This window comes from Seriola aureovittata, chromosome 6 (genome assembly GCF_021018895.1).
Source record: "Seriola aureovittata isolate HTS-2021-v1 ecotype China chromosome 6, ASM2101889v1, whole genome shotgun sequence".
NCBI classification, from domain to species: domain Eukaryota; kingdom Metazoa; phylum Chordata; class Actinopteri; order Carangiformes; family Carangidae; genus Seriola; species Seriola aureovittata.
The window spans coordinates 29,335,651-29,354,835 of record NC_079369.1 but is presented as its reverse complement, the minus strand read 5'-3'; the positions used below and the strand labels follow the sequence as shown (position 1 = coordinate 29,354,835).

The 19,185-nt window shown below is 42.2% G+C and overlaps 1 protein-coding gene across 7 annotated transcripts in view; it reads left to right on the top strand.

Annotated features, from left to right (window-relative positions):
- The window catches only part of ptprfa (protein tyrosine phosphatase receptor type Fa), a 327,453-nt gene that overhangs the window by 261,220 nt on the left and 47,048 nt on the right, over positions 1-19,185 (top strand). For 6 of the 7 annotated variants that reach the window (XM_056377829.1, XM_056377831.1, XM_056377832.1 and 3 more), the window contains 3 exons: positions 790-871; positions 10,261-10,473; positions 16,560-16,723. In XM_056377829.1, coding sequence (XP_056233804.1) covers positions 790-871; positions 10,261-10,473; positions 16,560-16,723 — 459 coding nt within the window. The remainder of the gene's footprint in view (positions 1-789; positions 872-10,260; positions 10,474-16,559; positions 16,724-19,185) is intronic. The other variant, XM_056377834.1, reaches the window with a different exon arrangement.

Below are 19,185 nucleotides of genomic sequence, written 5' to 3'. Positions count from 1 at the left end.
ACACGGTGGTCCCATCTACGAAAACACCTATCTCTGCCTTGAAAAAAAATTTCCACAGGTATTTTTCAGTGCATCATTCTGTACAATATGACTGGATCCGGGACCCTTTAGTGCAATAACAGTTGCTGACTTCCGCACTGCAGGAGAGGAGCAGTTCATGGATGACATCCTCTGATTCAACAATGATGCTGCAGTTTAAGTCCAAGACATTGGCTGCATTTTGGATTGGAGTGGAATACGACTACCCACAGCTAGGCATGAGAGCCCTGACCACACTCATTCCTTTTACCACATCCTGTGTTAAATACTTTTAGTTTTTTTGCAGTTGCCTCAATTAAGAACAAAGCTTGACATTGAAAATGAACTAAGAGTGGCAGTCTCACAGCTGCATCCCAGATTTGAGAATATTTGCAACAACAAGCCAACCCACACCAGTCACTAAGATTCAGAGTCATCAAGATTATAGGACTAGAGGTAGAATTCTTGTAAAGAAAATTTTCAGGTCTCGTTTATTCTCAGGAGTTGGTAAGCTTACAATATTTGTACAATTCCAGGCAGTTTTGAGAAAGATGCCTGCTGCAGTGTCACATTTAATTTCTTCCACTCAAAAAATTTCAGTAAGATGTGACACACTGAAGTTGCAGTTTGGTGTTAATTACAGTCACTGCAAACACTACATTAGCAGTAGATGACTGAAATATTAAATAGCATGTATGAAAGCATGTTATGTGTCTAAGTATACATGGAATAAGGGTGTGTGATGCAGTTGTGCTTTTGTGTTTGATTCAGGTGGTACTACATAGTGGTTGTCCCTGTCACCCTGGCTTCTCTGAGCAGATGGCAGAATCCTGAAGACATGGACATAAATGAGGTGAGTGGTGGTTTTGGTCAGTACCACAATGATGGCAAAGATATTTTTTTATTTCTAGACATGCTGATCTTCTCCAGCCATTCCCAGTTGCCTACCTCAGAATCAGCTTCACAGACCCCGGATCTGGATATGATTAATTACATGTAAGCAATTCTGGGCATTCTGTTATTCCATAGGAATCAAATAAAATTGGATTTGATGTCTTTAAACCAGTTTTGAGGAAATTTAAGAGGAATAGTCTTAGTAGCATCTTAATTTTCAATATTTCTGCTCTACCTCAAAGAGACAAAGGCAAGAGGTAAGGCGATCCTTCTGTTGATGTCATCCTTTATGTCGTCCTTTATGGACCATTAAGGCTGAAGATTTTAGAATTAGGGGATATGATATGGATTCCCAAATCCTTCATGTCGATCATTCCAGATGTAGCATTAACGCCATAATTTAGAATTTACTCTCATTGAAGGACCTGTCCTCTTGGAGGACAACAATGAAATACTTCATTGATAAATTTATCAATCTCATATCAGAAGCCATGACTTCTCGATTCAATGGATCTCCAGTCTCTACGTCAAAAGAACACAACAGGACAACAGCTGGGTGTAAATAAATGAGTTTATTAACTAAACTACTATGTACAGAGTAAATGCAAGATGTAATAATCATAAAGATGAAAATAATAATGAAATGAGCAGTGTGATGAGTTGGCAATGGTGGGAGAGAATATGTTATGGCTATACACTATGGCTGTACAGCTAATGATGCTACATCTATGAATGAGATTTGGTAATTAAATATGACTATATTTCGACATCAACCCAGTCATGAGCAGAGTGTTAAGACCGGCCTACTGTGAGTTGCGCTGTAGCTGAGGACCCTTGGCTGGAACCCAGGTGGCTGTGGTTGCCATGGTAACCCTGGAGACGCGGGATCTAGGTGGATTCTCCTGAAGGACGTGTCCCGTTATCATGGTGACGGATTCTGCCGGTGTCTCAGCGGTTCAGCTCTGGTGGAGTTTGCCAGGAGACTTTCTGTCTCAGGAACTCTTGATTTCTGCTCGGCTTCTCTGCAGGCGGTCGTGCAGATGTTATCTGCTGGTGTCTCTTGCGGGTTGATGCGAAATAAACTCTAATGCTCTTCAGTTTGGTTGGATAACTTTAGAGGAGACTGGCGTTGACCAGATGACTCTAAAGTTGTCAAAAATCATTAAAAAAGAAAACTTGATAATAATTCAAAGTTACAAAGTTACTGTGAGGCACTTCTGTTGTTTTGGTTCAGTTGGTCTTGAGTTGCCTTATAAAAATAAAAGATCGCACGTGTAGACAAAATAATGTTACTTGAAGCCTGTGGCAAAGAAATAATAAAGGACGTGAAAAGGTGCAAAAATGGTTAAGAGCCATGAGTTTGTGGCGAGCAGCTTAGAGCTAAGAGTTTACATGGCTACAGAGCCGGGCTTTGAGCTGGGACTCTGAACTTTGAGCAAAGTTCTCAGCTTCTAGTATCTACATCGTTTTTCTAGCTCTAGCTTTCTGCTTCTAGCATTGTTTCTCTCTTCTCTTCTCTTGTCTTAGCTTTTAGCAATATGTGAATTGATCGCTACTGTTTTATCCCCTGGGGGCTGGCGCGCATTTCAGGGGCGTCACCCGTCTTCTCCTTTGTTTCAACTTGGAGAAGAGAATAATTTTCCATGGAACGTTTGAATAGTTTAATTCTAGAGTTTACCTATAAACTCGCACATCCTTCTTCCACCATGACCATAAAACATTAAAGAAATAACATATAAACCTAATGGCACTAATAATGACAGACAGGATTAATACAAGCGTGGATTTCATATGACATCCTTCAAACCTTGAAATTAATCATAATACGAGTGGTTAACTGATCAAACAACAATATAAACATTTCTTAAAGCTAATAGTCTATAAATGTGGATTATACAGCAGTTTAACTGTTAACACTTTAACTGTAATAATAATAATATGGCCATTCTGGATGTCATATAGTGTGATAGCTTGTGTGAAGGATGCTGACAGTATGGTCACATGAAGGACATTGTCTTAAAGTCAACATGTTACATTTCAAACATTCTATAGGAAAGAAGTTTGGAATTGAACTATTACATAGAAACATCTCATGAGTTACAGAACAGTTAGATATTTAATTTTATATTCTTCCTCAGATCTGTGTCTGTGAAGAGTGTTCTGCTGGTCACTACCCAGGATTGGAATATGGGTTGTAGTTTATGACTCTTATCTAGAGAGGGACAGAGGAAGGGAGGTTGGTGTGTGTGTGTGCATGTGTGTTTGTTCATGCATGGCACAGAGAGGCCATGATTTACACCTTAGTGATAATCAGTCCTTTTTGCGTTATTTGTCCTATATAAGAAACAATCAAATATCATTAGACAGAGTCTTATTGTTACAAACTGGAGATTTTGCCTATATTCTCCAGTTGTCTGGTGTCCATTGGTTGATCCTCTGGAACTGACCCTTTGACCCATGGTCTAGTTCTGTGTCTCTCTGGCATGCTAAAAGCAAGGACTGAGAGAGAAAGGTCCTTTGTCTTTGTTTCCTATCAACTTGATAGTTTGATGGTGGAAAGAGTAACAAAGTGTCAATTGTGGGTATGTAACTCTGCATGACCTTACAATGAACTTTTTTAATGGCTTGTGACTGATGCCAGGCCAGGTATGTATGCTACACATTTAAAAAGGGACGCCTATTGGATCAGATTTAAATGTGTAGGAGTTAATAGGAATTGCCTTACTCCAATATACATTTTCACTGGACCCACGTGCAGAAGTTATATTGCAAAGACAGGTTGATGGTACAAAACTGTTATTTAGGGAGAGTCCACAGTTTGAAAGGAAAAATCCAGCCACAAGGTAATGCTGGTGAAGAATCTGAGCTATTAGCCTGCTCTGCTTCTTTCCTGCTGCGGTGGGGATTTTCTACTCACCCCGCCTCTGTCTCACTCTCCACCCCGCCACACCTTCTCATCTGCCTCACCATCCTCACCTGCTGCTCCCAGCTGCGCTCCATCTCTAATCAAGCCAGTATTTTAGCAGCCTCGGTTCACTCATTCATCACCAGATTGTCTTCGCTCTCGTGCATGACCTTCCAGCACTCTTTCTCAGTCTGATTTCTTGGTTTCGACTCGGCTTGACTCTGACCACCTCTCCTCATCTCTGCCCCAGTAAACCCAACAGTCCCTGACTACGAGTTTTGCCTGTGCTCTTCCTGGTTTTCATCTGCCTGTGGCTGTGTGGCATTTGACTGCTTCAGCTCACTCGAGTGCCATTCCACTTGCCGTCATCAGAGACTCCTGCCAAGCGAAACATCTCCTCCATGTGAGTGCCTTTGGCGTTCCCTGTTCTGCTGGTTCTTCGATCCTCCACCTGACCTCGACAACCCTTCTGCCTGCTCCCTCTAGGTTTGTCTGCTCCGCTGCCTGCCCGTCTGTCTGCAACTCTGCATCCTCATTGGTCAAGATTCCTGCCTGCCCCCCAACAGTGCCTTCGCCCTATCCATGTACTCTCAGTATTAGCGGCATTAGTAGGACAAATGCAGCAGCTAACAACTGTCCTCACTCAGCGTGCTGCTCCCAGGCCCTCACCAGCTCCAACTGCACAGGAACCAGTTCCCCAATCGCCCAGAGATGCCCCTGAGCCATTGGTGGGAACCCCAGAGCACTATGATGGAGACCCAGAGACTTGTGGCCCTTTCCTAAAGGTTCTTTGCTATTCTCGCTTCAGCCTTTCACCTTCGCCGCTGAGGAGGTGAGGGTGGCCTTCACCATTAATCACTTGATAGTGCTGCGCCATCGATCTCCTGCCTGGCACATCACCACCCAAGGGCTGTCTGTACTCCCTGTCTGCTCCTGAAAGGAAGGCCATGGAGATCTACCTTAATGACTCCCTGGCTACAGGCATCATCTGCCCCTCCTCATCTCCGGCCTTTTTTTCATCAAAAAGAAAGATAAGACTCTGAGACCCTGCATCAACTACCGGGGTCTGAACAACATCACCATTATGAACCGGTACCCTCTGCCTCTCATCTCGTCAGCCTTCAAACTGCTTCAGGGTTCCACCATCTTCACCAAGCTTGACCATCGCAACGCCTACCAACTTGTCCGCATCAGAGAGGGTGATGAGTGGAAGACAGCATTCAACACACCCACAGGGCATTACTAATATCTCATAATGCCCTTCGATCTCACCAACGCCCCTGCCATCTTCCAAGCCCTGGTGAACGACGTGGTTCGAGAAATGCTCAACTGCTTCGTCTTCGTCTTCCTCGACGACATCCTCATCTTCTTCAAGACCCGGGTGGAACATATCCATCACGTCCAGTCAGTGTTCCAGCGTCTCCTCGATAACTCCTTGTTCGTCAAAGCCAAGAAGTGTGATTTTCATGCTTCACCCATCTCCTTCCTGGGGAACATCGTTGCACAAGGCAGCGTGCAGATGGAACCGGCAAAGGTCTCTGCTGTCACCACCTGGCCCATTCCTGACTCCCGCAAACAACTGCAGCACTTCCTGGGGTTCGCCAACTTCTACCGCCGCTTCGTCCACAACTACAGCCGCCCCTCTCACTGCCCTCACCTCCTCCAAAATGCCCTTCCAGTGGACCTCTGCTGCTGATGAGGCCTTCAAGACCCTCAAGTCCAGGTTCACCTCGGCACCCATCCTCCAGATGCCTGATCCCAAGCGCCAGTTCGTGGTGGAAGTGGACGCCTCCGATATAGGGGTGGGAGCCATTCTGTCCCAAAGATCTGGCACTGACCAGAAGCTTCACCTCTCCGCCTTCTTCTCTTGGCCCTGAGAGAAGCTATGACATCAGGAACAGAGAATTGCTGGCAATGACGATGGCTCTGGAGGAGTGGCGACACTGGCTGGAGGGCGCCAAGGAACCCTTCCTTGTTTGGACCAACCACAAGAACTTGGAATACATCCAAACAGCCAAGAGGCTGAACTCCTGCTAGGCCCGCTGGTCCTTAGTTTTCAATTGGTTCAAATTCACTTTCTCCTACCATCCGGGGTCCCGTAACGTCAAGCATAAAGCCCTGTCCTGGCAGTTCCAGAAGGGGGAGGATTCTGCTGAGGGATCTGCCACCATCCTTCCTTCTCCTTGTGTCATCGGCACCCTGACCTGGGACATAGAGGAGAGAGTGAGGCTGGCCACCGAGGGTCAACCTGGTCCCAGCGCCTGCCCGCCAAATCACCTGTACGTAGCAATGGGCCCACATCTCCAAACTCTCCTGCCATCCAGGTTTCCAGGTAACTCAAGACGTCCTCCTCCAACACTTATGGTGGTCCACCCTGAAGGAGGACACCCGCGATTTTGTCAAAGCTTGCTCAGTCAGCAACCAGCATAAACCCTCCCATCTGGCTCCAGCGGGACTCCTTCAGCTTCTCCCAGTCCCGCATCATCCACGGTCATGCGTCTCCTTGGACTTCGTCACGGGCCTTCCTCCTTCCGACGACAACAGTCAGCCGCACTGTGGTCGACTGTTTCAGCAAAATGGCCCACACGCGCCTCTGCCCTAGCTACTGTGAGCCAAAGCGACTGCCCAGCTGGTCCTGCTTCACATCTTTGGCCTGTGTAACCCTGTTAAAATATATTGCAGTGTATTCAAGAGAATATAAATTCAATAAATAAGTTCATAGTTTAATAAATAGTAATTAAATTAAAAGCTTAGAATTCATTGACCAGCAATGAAGTTATATTTTTGTCAGTTTGGGAGGGTTGCATGTTGAGTAATGTCATTAAGGTGTACATGTCATTGACATGGTAGTTATTTGTTGTATAAGATTTTATATTGAAATGTGTTCATATGTACAATAATATGTGGAAGGAAGATAGTGAATTTACTATATTTACTGAGTTTGTGAATTTACTATATTTTTATAACTTTTGTAAATGAGCGAATCACATTCGGGGTCAAAGGACTCTTTCTCTCATTCCTGCCACCTTGGATTGCGCGTGCGGACAGTCATATTGTAGAGGTACAAATGTTTGTTTGCCTGCGGGCGAAGGATCCATTCTGTTTTGGGCTGCAGCGTACACGAGCATCTTTCTGGCCAGCAACTTTAAAACTGGGTATTTTGGTTTATTTTTTATTGCCGGCTATAGGTTTACTTGCTTGGGCCCATAGGTTAGCATTGTGGGTATTGATATTTTGTTGAATTGAATACATTATGTAAAAGGTATTCTGAGAACTGGAAAGAAATTTGGAAAAGAAACGTTTAAATGGCATTTTCTGCTTTTCTAAGTAAATGCTCATACTATGTTATAAACAAGTGTGATTACTGACTATTTTGACATTCTGGACATATGGATGGTAACTTTGAAGTTTGATAGTTCTAAGAACATTAATACTGTCTTATGAGAGTTAAAGTGTTTCTTAAGAGTGAAAGTAATTTCAGAGGCATTGCATTACATGGTAATTGCAAGTAAGGTGTAATGGTTATTAGTTTATTAGAGATTTAAAGTGAAAAGCATTACATTTTAAAATAAGGGAATTACATGCAAATAAGGTAAGTTAAAGTAAGTTTATTAGTAACACAGTTACCTATTCTGAATATAGAAAAGAACTCAGGTTAGCCACTTCTCATTGTAGCCCATGCTAGAGAGGCGCTACAACTACATGGTCTCCATGTCAATGTGGTGTCCGACCGGGGGGCCTGGTTCTCCTCGGTTTTTTGGAGGGAATTTTGCAGCGTGATGGGAGCCACTGCCCGTCCCTCCTCTGGGTTCTATCCCCAGTCAAACGGGCAGATGGAGAGCTCCTATAGGTGGGGTAAACCCACAACTCCCTCACCAGGGTATCTGACTGATGCAGCAGATTCATTTTCCCCTGGAGTGGAACTCTTGTCTGCTGCATGTTTTGAGCCTTGAGGAAATTTTTGGCACTTTGCAATATGCCGCTGCATTTTTGTGGCATACTTCATGTATGTCTTTCCACAATATTTCCACATATACAAAGACATTGGAAGGTGAACGTGGCATTTTTCTGTAGAATAAGATGACAAAAAACTTGTAAAAATATATACATATATAGTTAGCTAAACAACTGGAATGGTCTTCAAAATATTTTACAATTGTTGTATGGTCACAGAAAACCGTCTTGCAGGAGGCAGAAGAAACAGCATCACATTTGAGGTAGCTAGCATCATGACAAACTAGCCTCTTAAATGGTCAATGAAATGGTGCTACCTAGCTTACATTTAGCACCTAACTTACCAGCTAGCTAGCTACTGTATAAATACATTTCATTTAATATTTGCAAGTTAAACATTAATACCAAAGATCAAATATATTTACCCCACAATATTATCAAAACTTACTTGACTTTATGTAGTCTGCGGGCTCAAATGTGTGGCTTCAGTCCTCCAGGGTTCTAGAAATCATCTGTGCATGTTATGGAGGAATGCACAGTGCATGTAGGGGGTGTGGCCTCAATAGCCCTACAGTAAGTAATGTGCTGTGTGCATGTGATTGAGGAATAGCATAGACATTCAAGTGTACTTGCATTAAATCTGGTTCAATTTTGTAAATTTCGTGTTTATTCCCATTTATTCCCATATATTCCTGTTTATTATCATATATATTCCCATTCCCAAACTATGAAAATTCCTGGAATTTTGCAACCCTACTTGTGCTTCAGTTTTCCCGAAGGATTCCACTTTGGTTGATAAATTTATTTGCTTTTCTTTACAAATGATTGTGTTTGAGCTGTTGAGACACTGAAAAAAACTTGTATTTGTGGTCTAGTGCTATTTAAGTTTCTCCAGTGAGTTTAATGGCAATTTCCTCTGCATGTCAGTGAACATTGATGAGTAGCATGTAAATACGACACTAACATAAGGTGGAGATCAGGAGCAGATGGCAGTGAAACATGTCACACACAGACTCACACATGAAAGAATGGAAACAGCTGCTCTTCTCTAATGAACCCATGACCATCTGTACTTCCCCTGATGGTCACAACCTCAAATTCTTCAAAACCAGTTGTGGGCAAGTGCCAGAAGCTGCAGATGGATAGAGTCAACTTTTTCCTGGAAGAAGTCCAGAAACTTATAGCGAAGGTCAGGGGCAGGGCTATCATCTGGCAATCCTTATATACCTAAGCAAATTCAGTCTCATTATAGATTCTGAAAATTACTATCTATGACTATGTACACGGGCTGCACGGTGGTGCAGCGGTTAGCGCTGTCGCCTCACAGCAAGAAGGTTCTGGGTTCCAGTCCTGGCTTGGCCGTGGGATCTTTCTGTGTGGAGTTTGCATGTTCTCCCTGTGCCAGTGTGGGTTCTCTCCGGGTACTCCGGCTTCCTCCCACAGTCCAAAGACATGCAAATGGGGACTAGGCTAATGGGATACTCTAAATTGACCATAGGTGTGGCTGTGAGTGTGATTGGTTTTCTGTCTCTATGTGTTTGCCCTGCAATGGACTGGCAACCTGTCCAGGGTGTACCCCACCTCTCGCCCGAAAAGATGCTGGGATAGGCTCCAGCCCCCCCCCCCCGCGACCCTACTAGAGGATAAGCAGTAGAAAATGGATGGATGGACTATGTACAAATTTGGGCTTTGATTTGACCATTGATGTAGATGCCTCACCTTTCACATTTAACTATTTAACTGTAGTATTCAGACCACTGGAAGTTCTGTGCTCAGCAGAAAAACAACATCATGGGTAGTATGCTCAGCTTATCAGTTTTAATGACCATGTTTATGTTATGTTAGATCCAAATGCACTGTGACAGTCATCAGTCTTGTGTAAAAGCTTTGTCTAACCTTAAATGATCCCTCTGGTTTATCACAACATATTTTTTTCAAAGTTTTATGGAAAAAAAATATTGGTGGTAATAACTTTATACCTAACAATGTAAGTGCTTAGTTTTTGCTAAAAATACACTCCACATTACTGATGAGATTGATAACACTATTCTTACCTTGTTCTTGGAAAGGACTTTAATGTGAAAATGTGTATTTCCCGAAATGTCGAACTGTTCCTTTAACTTTACCAATTGTTTTCACTGTTTAAAAATATATATGTTTTCCTATGATTAGGACCAGATAGTATGTTTCCAAACTTTGAAAGAAAGTTGTTGGACAGATGTGGAGGAATATAAAAGTCACAGATTATGGATAGGATTGGCAACCATAAAGTTACTTGGAAAAAAATATATATACATAAAACAGAAAATAAGTATTTAAAGAAATAATGTGGAAAGTATATTTTACTGTCCCTTATTGTCTGTGTGGAGGTAAGCACAAAAAAAAAAGCTTCTCCTACATGGATCAATTTGTTCCGTCATGTGTTATTTTCCACGCCTCTTCATGATATGTCCATTCCAGACTCTCTTACTGTGTCATCCCTCTGGCAGCTCCTGGAGGCCGGTGCTAACAGCAGTGTGCAGAGAAAGAGGAGACAGAGCCAGGACTTCCTGCAGCCCTACATCACTGCCAAACTGGAGGTTCTGCCTGAGATCTTCACTCTGGGTGATGAGAAGAAATACAATGGCTACTACAACAAACCCCTCCCTGGCCAGCAGCATTATCGCTGCTTTGTCCTGGCTGACCTGATGGACGACGAAGCTGTGAGTGACCTCTATGTATTTACAAGGATATGAGCATATGTAATACCTTTAATACACTTTAGAGCTGCAACCATTCCCCACTAATGGTGTATGCATGTGTATAGTCCTTAAGATTCTTTGAGCAGAGGATGGTATGTCTTTGGCCAGTTGGTAGGCAGTCACAAGGCCTAGATGGTTTGTAGTTCTATCACTAAAAACTGTATATTTATTAATCTCTTTATTAATCACATAAACTATCATTATTATCATTAATCATCAATCATCTTTTGTGTGTTTCTAGAAAATACCCATTAAACATTCAACATTGCAGTAGGTGCTGATCAGACCCATATAATGTTAAGGAGGAATTTTGGACCATTCTTCCTTATAGAATAGTCCATTGCCCTCCTTACGCCATAGATAGTGCTGCATGTTTTTCCTAAAATCTTCAAACTTAGTTTCATCAGTCCACTAAAATTCATTGTTATAATATAATGAGAAATATTCTCATGACAGTTCATTAGCAGCCATGTGGGCAATAAGAACTGATGCAGAGAGCTGACCAAAATCTCTTACCTACCAGAGATTCATCTGCTCAGCCTGCAGTCAGATGATTTAAGGAATGCATAAAGTGTTGTGAATAGTGCTGTCAACGGTTTCAAAATCTTGCTTAATTCATACAACATCTTTACAACAGTACCTGTTTATCCACATGCTGATAGAGGGATGCAGGGAGTACTAAGGGGTTTTTGTTATTTTCTCCATTATATTGTTATTGTGCACTTGATCAATGGTATCATACCAATTATTTTAAGTCACATACTCCAACATTTTGATTACAGCTAGCTGCAATGTGAAAGAGAAGCAAAATTGATCATTAGACTGGATTAAGCTTACAATTACAGTCTGCCATGTATGCAGCAGTGCAATGTCAGTAAAGCTGTGCTTGACTCCTTTTGCCATTTAATGAATCATAAAACTACACTAAAGGATGACAGAATGGCTGTCCACTGTATGAGGATGGGTTTTCATAAAACTATGTAAAAACTTGATTTCTACTCTGTGGGTCACATTCTTGCAGCTTCAGTGTGAGTTTTTTGTGAATAGCAATGTTTTTCCTCCCTTCTATCTGTGAAACAAAAGAGTCCCAGGCTCTCAATGATACAAGTCATGTCCATGAGTCATCTGCAGGTGTATCTCTCAGGAAGTGAAGCCATTTTTTCCGTGGAGCATCAGGGCACTTTATCTGGTCCATTAAGACACAAGCTACTGAAAACCCCATACAGGGCTCTTCTTTAAGGGTTAGGTTGACGGGGTTAGGATTGCTTTCCTAACCTTTTCCTTTGAGAGCTTATCTAATAAGCCAAGTGTGTTAGCAATTATATAACCAACTTTTTAATAAACACATTAATCCTAGTAAGCCACAGCTGTGCCTTCTTGAACATCGCAAAAACATTATCTGACCAGTTTCAGTTTAATATTTAAATTGATAAAGATAAAACATGATGATGATGATGATGATGCAAATTTGTGATGCTGACTTCCAGCGTAGCAGTCAGTGGAATAAGACACACATTGAGGGAGCTCCTGCAGAATTAGCCCACCTTAAAGGTTTTCGCCACCTTTTCATCAGCACTGTTTTGGCACAGTCAACGTAAGTTGATTGTTGGGCGATTTACTGCATACACTGCATCTGCGGTTAGCGCAACATGGTCATGCTAAGGATAATAGGGTCTCAGAGAGACTTACCTAGCTAGGAAACTTCCTCCATGTTGGTAGAGGCTACAATAAGTGAGGCTTCTCTCCTCATTACTCAGAGAGATTGCACAAATCTTCAAAACCGAATTGAAAACTGCTTTGGGGGATGACTTATTATTGTTGGGACTCATCATTCAAGAGACCAGATGTGGGTGAGATGCTCCACTGGACAAAGGAACTCACACCCCACAGTTCCTCACCGTTCACACCTGGGGACGACCCTTCCCCCCACAGACCTTACTGGCCAGCCAGTGTGGGTCAGCGTGTGACATGTAACCCCCAAGGGTGTCACCAAACAAAACCAGTCTTCTGGCCCTCTTCTCTCTCTCTTCTCTCTCTCTTCTCTCTCTAATATTTTCTTAATTTATGATAGCCAATGCCCAACACAATGGTGCCCATGTGTGAGGCAGAGCACTGCACCAACACTGAGAAACTCATCACCGACCTACACCTAGATGACCAATTAATCCTGTGGATAATGGACTTTCTTACCAACAGGTCACAGAGAGTGCTGGTCAGCAACACCTTCTCAAACCTCTTACACATCTCAACTGGCTCCTCACTCAGGCTGTGTCCTTTCACCTCTGCTCTTCATCCTCTACACTGATGACTAGGGCTGGGCGGAAAAAATTGATTCTCTGATTAAAATCGATCTTCATTTGAATAATCTGATATCGATTCATAAAACCTGAGATCGATCTTTTAATATTTGTCTTCTCTTCTCTCTACTGTGGATGTTTGAGTCTGTCACAATGAGATCTGGTCAGGTGAGCATAGGTGTAGTGCTGCTGGAGCTGCCAGAGCCACCAGAACAATGCTCCACCACTTTTTTTCTTAGAGTGATGAAATAAAATATCCAGAGTTCTTAGAATCCATAATATCCGGTCATCACTAAAGTGTTCATATGTAGAGAGCTGATAAAAACAGTCAAAGTTGTCATATTGACATTTAAAGTGTATTGATTGATTCCCATAAGTCAATCATGCATCAAGTAACATGCAAAAAAAATATTCCACCATAAAAGTGTCCGTTAGCTGCTGATAGCCTCTGAGCTGCTCAGTGAATTAAATGGTTAATTAGTGAACACGAAAAGACAGAAAACATCCTTTAATTCATCATTCACTCTTCTGACAGTTTCTTTATCTGTGATGCATTTAAGCAGAAACATGACAAAGTTGGTCATAGGGGTTGCACCAACAGGAACTTGTAGCTATCCACCATCTCCACCATCCACCATCTCCACCCTTTTAATGACAACAGGGGTAGGGGGTCTCCTTCTGTGTTTGAAGTCCACCACCAACTCCTTGGTTTTCCCAATGTTGAGCTGCAGGTGTTTTCTGTCACACCATCCAACAGAGCTCTCCACTAGGCCTCTGTACTCCTTCTCCTTATTGTCTGTGATACAGCCGATGATGGAAGAGTCGTATGAGAACTTCTGCAGATGGCATGTTCCCAAGTCTGAGGTGTAGATGGTAAATAGAAATGGTGACAGGACATTACCCTGGGGTGTGCCAGTGTTGCTAACCACCACATCTGACAAGCAGCCTCATAGCCTGACATATGTGAGGTGGTCTGTGATCCATGTCACAAGGTCCTGCTCCACCAGTATCACAGAGAGCTTGAGAGTCGCTGAACAGTGTCAAACGCACTGGAGAAGTTGATACCAATGTCAGCCTGGTATGCAGACTGAAGTGGATCGAGGCGGTCACGAACCAGGGGCGTGAGGTGTTGGGGGACCAGTTTCTCAAAGGTGACATGACGTGTGACGTTAAAGCCACAGGTCTGAACTCTCTGTGTCAGTGGAAAGTAGCAGGATTGAGTATCATTGAGTATAATTTTTTCGTGGAATTTCCCTAAACCGGGCATGCCAGGTTATAGTAGTGGTGCCATATACGTTTACCATTCAATGTGTTTGTAATGCATAGTATATTTTAGTGAAAATTTACTACACTACTTTGTTGAAATTGTCTAGGGTGCCCTTGTGCCCTTTTTGACACACCCAAGCCCAACACCCATATCAAATATTGACATATCAGACTTTTGATGTATGTGCAGTTTTGTAAGTTTTTGAGCACTCCTAGCATCTCAAAAACATTCTCAGTAATTAGGGGGTTCTGTAGAGCCAACATGCCCAATTGCAATATCAAATCAAACTACTCACTACTACAAACGTATGCAAAGTTTTTTGTGAGTTAACATGCATCCTAAAGACCTCAAAAGCGTGTTCATAAAATGAAAATTTCGAAAGATTTGAAAAATAAGCATTATGTCCTTTATGATAGGACCAATTATCTCAATGAAGGGACCATTCTGGCCCTGGCACCCTTGGCGCTCGGGCCCTAATAAATAATAAATGTTCCCTTTAGATACAATGAAAAACTAACAATTCTTACCTGGGCTTTAATCCACACTGACAAAATAAAAGTGGCTGAGAGGTCCTCATATCTTATATCACTGTTTACATTTCAATTCAATTCAATTCAATGTCCTTATTGTCATTTCACACTGTACAACAAAATTACATGTCTCCAGTGGTACATGGAGTAATACACAGAGTAAACATAAGTACATATAGTGGCGAAACTAAGGTAGACACTAATGAGTGTCGAAACACACTAAACTGTATAATAGCATGTGTTCATGAGTGTTAATTTGCCACAAAATAAAAAGAAATGTGTATTTGTGTATTTAAGCAAAAATAATACAAACAAGACTAGGTCAAAACCTAATATATAGCTTTCTGTCTAGTGTCAGCTGGTTTCAGCCCTTTCTCTATTTGATTCTCTCATACACTTTATGCTCACATACAGCATTTTAATACAGCTGAATTTCCAATAAAGCTTGTTCTCATTTAAATTTTTGTGTCTGTTGTCCAACAACAGAACAAGTATGAAATAGTGAGTGAAATGCAGCAACCCAGCACTAACCTCCAAGCCATTTCCAAGCTGCTGCTTTGCACTGCTAAAATCCTAATTTTATAACCACAATGTGATCTGACAAAATCACTATACACATACAGATAATGGCTGAACTGTGATTTCAACAATATTAACTTGTAAAAATGTGCAAAAGGGATCTGAAAAGTTAGTAAATCTAGCAACAAAGGTGCTAAATTGGCACTGCTGCTTACTGCTTCTTCCCCCTAAATTGTTTTGAAAGCACAACAACCACACGAGAAACTCCAACACTCAGCTGGCCGACCAATGGTGTAACTTGATCTGCTGTTGCAGTACACCCAAAAATTCTCAGACATATTGAGTTTGCTATTCACAAGAAACACCTGCTGATGCTATCCATGAGTTGCAAAAAAGATGAAAAAAAGCTTTAAGAAGAATTGTTTTTTGCATAAAGCTGGAAAGGGTTACAAAGTCATCTCAAAGATGGTAGAATGTGGACTCCCAACAGTCCAACTATGATATTTAAGGCTGAAGCCATCTTTCATGTGAGACACAAAAATAATATGCAGTGATGCTGGACTAACCCACTTCCTACAAATTGCTTTGTGTTTCCAGATTCTATTGATATTAACCATAAATAATTCTTTTTGAAAACTAAATTAGTGATAATGGACAGCTGTAGCAAGTGTCATTCCTGCATACCAAGTGATGTCACTCTCATGGCGAATGACTTGGGAAAGTTGATATTTATGATGGTAGGATGATGAGTGTGAGAGCACCCAGGGAGAGTGATAGTATGGATCTTCCACAAGAAAAGTATGGATGTTTTATTTACCACATGCTTACTGGATCACATTTTCTGCACTGCTCTAATCTAGAAGCTCTTGTCTTCTCATGTTTACATTCGAAGCAGCAGGATGGGTATGAAATAAATTTCCCATATCTGTTTCATAACCAGTTTTTCAGTATTATAAATTAACTTTCAAATATGGCAACCGTTATATTTGGAAATGGGGAAGTTACAGTTGGATTAAAGCAATTCTTATTATTCAGAAGGATACTGAATCCTATCCATCCAAATTTCCAGTATTAGATATATGTATATATAATCATGGCATCTCAAAATGCTAAGTGTTTCTACTCTTCAGGTAAATAATACTTATTTTCACTGACAAGAACATTTATATAATTTATTCTACATTGCTGTTGGAAATCAATAAACAACACAGTAATCGAGACATTCATGTCCACATCACCTACCAAACTTAAAACTGCTTTCAAAGAACTAAATTAGCTGGATGAGAACTGGATGACACAGGATTATTTTAACTCAACAGCATGTCAACCTAAAGTAGGTAATCCATGTTTGAATAGGGCCTTTATCAAAGATGTTCTCTTGTGTATAAACTCAGTGACTGACCTGGCACTGGAACATCTTCTGGTCATTTGCAGCACACAACTTTTGCGGCTAGCCCGTTCTCCGAGCCCATCATGGTGAAGCTCCACCATGGGATGACCCGACAAACTGAGGACCCAGAGATGCTGTGGGTGATGGGTCCAGTCCTGGCTGTCATTCTCATCATCGTCATAGTCATTGCTATTCTACTCTTCAAGAGGTGAGTATGACAAAACAGTAGGCATGTGTTATGATATAAACTCGTGATTTATGGGGTGAAGCTTTTTAAAGCCACCATTTTTGCAAACAGGTATGTTTGACCATTTTCATGCAGAGTTGATCCTTGGAACTCTGGATATAAGATAATTGAAAAATAGCAACACACCCTCTTTTTCTATTTCCCAGTTAAATGTGACATGTATACTTAAGTTGAAATTAATCAGAAGACTATATTAGAAAATTTTCAGGTTGCAGGAAAAAACTGAACACCCTTTTCGCATGTTTACTGATAAACATGTAATCAATAATTGATTTACAGTTATTGTGCCACTTTTTCTACAACAGCACATCTTCCTGTTGTATTTTGGGTTGTCTAACTTTTCCTCTCATTTCAGATTTCCACTTCCTGCCATTGTGTGTTTCCCGCTACTGTGATTGTTGACCCCTGCCCCTAATGTGTTGCACCTGTGTCCAATTGTCTTCCCCCTCCTAGTGTATTTAGTCTGCATGCTTCCTGTCTTCTGTGCCAGTTCATCTTCGTTCTTTGTAGCAAACGTACAAGTATTCTTTCTGTATAGTCTAATGTGTGTATGACCTGTTTTCTGACTGACCCAGCTTTTTGCCTCAGCCCTTGGATTTGTTTGCCTTCTTTGACTGACCTCCTATGTACTGACCTGGTTTCCATTAAAGACCCTGCCTGGGATTGCTGCTCTGAGTCGTGCATTTTTGAGTCCTTATCCAGTGTTTGTGACAGCACAAACTGGCCACAATGGACTCAGCCATTTCTTCCGCCATTTGGGTTGCAATCCGTTCTCAAGGCCGCCAACTCAAAAAACATGAGGAGCAGCTTCCCTTTGTATTCCATGGTGTGCATGAGCTCAATGCTTACCATAAGGGCATCCAGTCCTCCATCTCAGACCAAGTCAGTTACCTGAATAAACAAATGCAACAGCTGTTGAGTCGGTTTGACTCATTGACTTTGCCAGCTCTGCATCAGATGGCTTCTGCTCCTGCGATGGTGGAAATTTAACGTTTTTCTGGAGACTCTGAAAACTGTTGGACTGTGGGCTCCAGTTTGAGATGCAGGTGGCAGCCTTTCCCATGGAACGAGCCAAGGTAGCCTGTATTATTTCTCATCTCACTTGTCGGGCTGAGGGTTGGGCCACGCCAGAGTGGGCACACAACTCCGTAGATCAGGCCATAGATCACCCTGCTAACCGGGACTCCTCCGTCTTTCTAGCCATCAAGATTGACAGTTGACTGATGTAGAGAGAGAAAGACAGATCCAGGTATGCCACTTCCTTGTCTCACCAGAGGTCTCCTGTTGCACTCCCATACTCCTTGATGGAGCCTTTGAAGTTGGGTCAAGCTCATCTCTTTCTAGAGGAGTGACATCGCCATCTTCAGGAGGGACAGTGTATCTACCGTGAACATGGGACGATCACCACTGTAGAAGAGGGCATTGGTGAGCCAAACGACCTCTTCTGCCCTCTTATCTCACCCCCTGACTCAGCTTCAGCTAATCACCCTGTCTTCATACTCCATCATTAGTTGATTCTGGTGCTGACGAGAGCTTTATGGATTGGAAACTAGCTAAAATAATAAGTAAATGAATAATTATAAATAAATAATTAAAGCTCTCAGTGTTTTCCATACCCAAGACCCTTGAGGCTAACGCTCCTGATGGAAGGCTGCTCTGCAGAGTTATTCATTGCATTCAACCTGTCAAGATTGTCATGGTTCATGGACACTCCAAAGAACTTTTCTCACAGCTCACCTCTCCTTCCACTCATTCTGGGTCTCCTGTGGCTCGTCCAGCACAATCCCAGCATCAACTTGGCCACTGGAGAGGTAACAGGCTGGGGAAAAAATTGTTCTCTTATCTGTTTGCCTTCTTTCTGTTCCCCGAGTTCCAGTTCAGAGTAGTCTACGTGGGTTGATCCAGATCCTCTTTAATAGTCTCTTCCGGATCCTTCCTTGGGCCCTACATCTCTCATCTTCGATGATATTGCCATTAAAAACAAATATTTCTATGGTATTATTATGTGGGGGTAGGGCCCCAGCAGTCCCCCAAAAACAACAAACTCCATCTATGCAGCTTCTTGTCCAGGAAACTGTCCAAAGCCAAACATAACTATGATGTGGGTAACCGTCACTGGACTTCCACCTTCTGAGGGTAACATCACTGTTGGGACTCAATCATTCAATTGACCAAATGTTTCTTTGCTCCACTGGACAAAGGAACTCACACTCCGCAGATCGCTGCACTGAGTACTGACAGTAAGTATGCTCAGGGTACCCTACACTCTTGCAGATGGACACAATGGGTTTGTCAGCAGCAGCAGCAGTAAACTAAATTCTGAATCGAATCAGACACTACTGTCAAATTCTGCAGGTAGGTAGGTAACTCCTTAGCCATACTTTACAGGTAAGATTAGTAACAACGTTAGTTAGGACATTGCA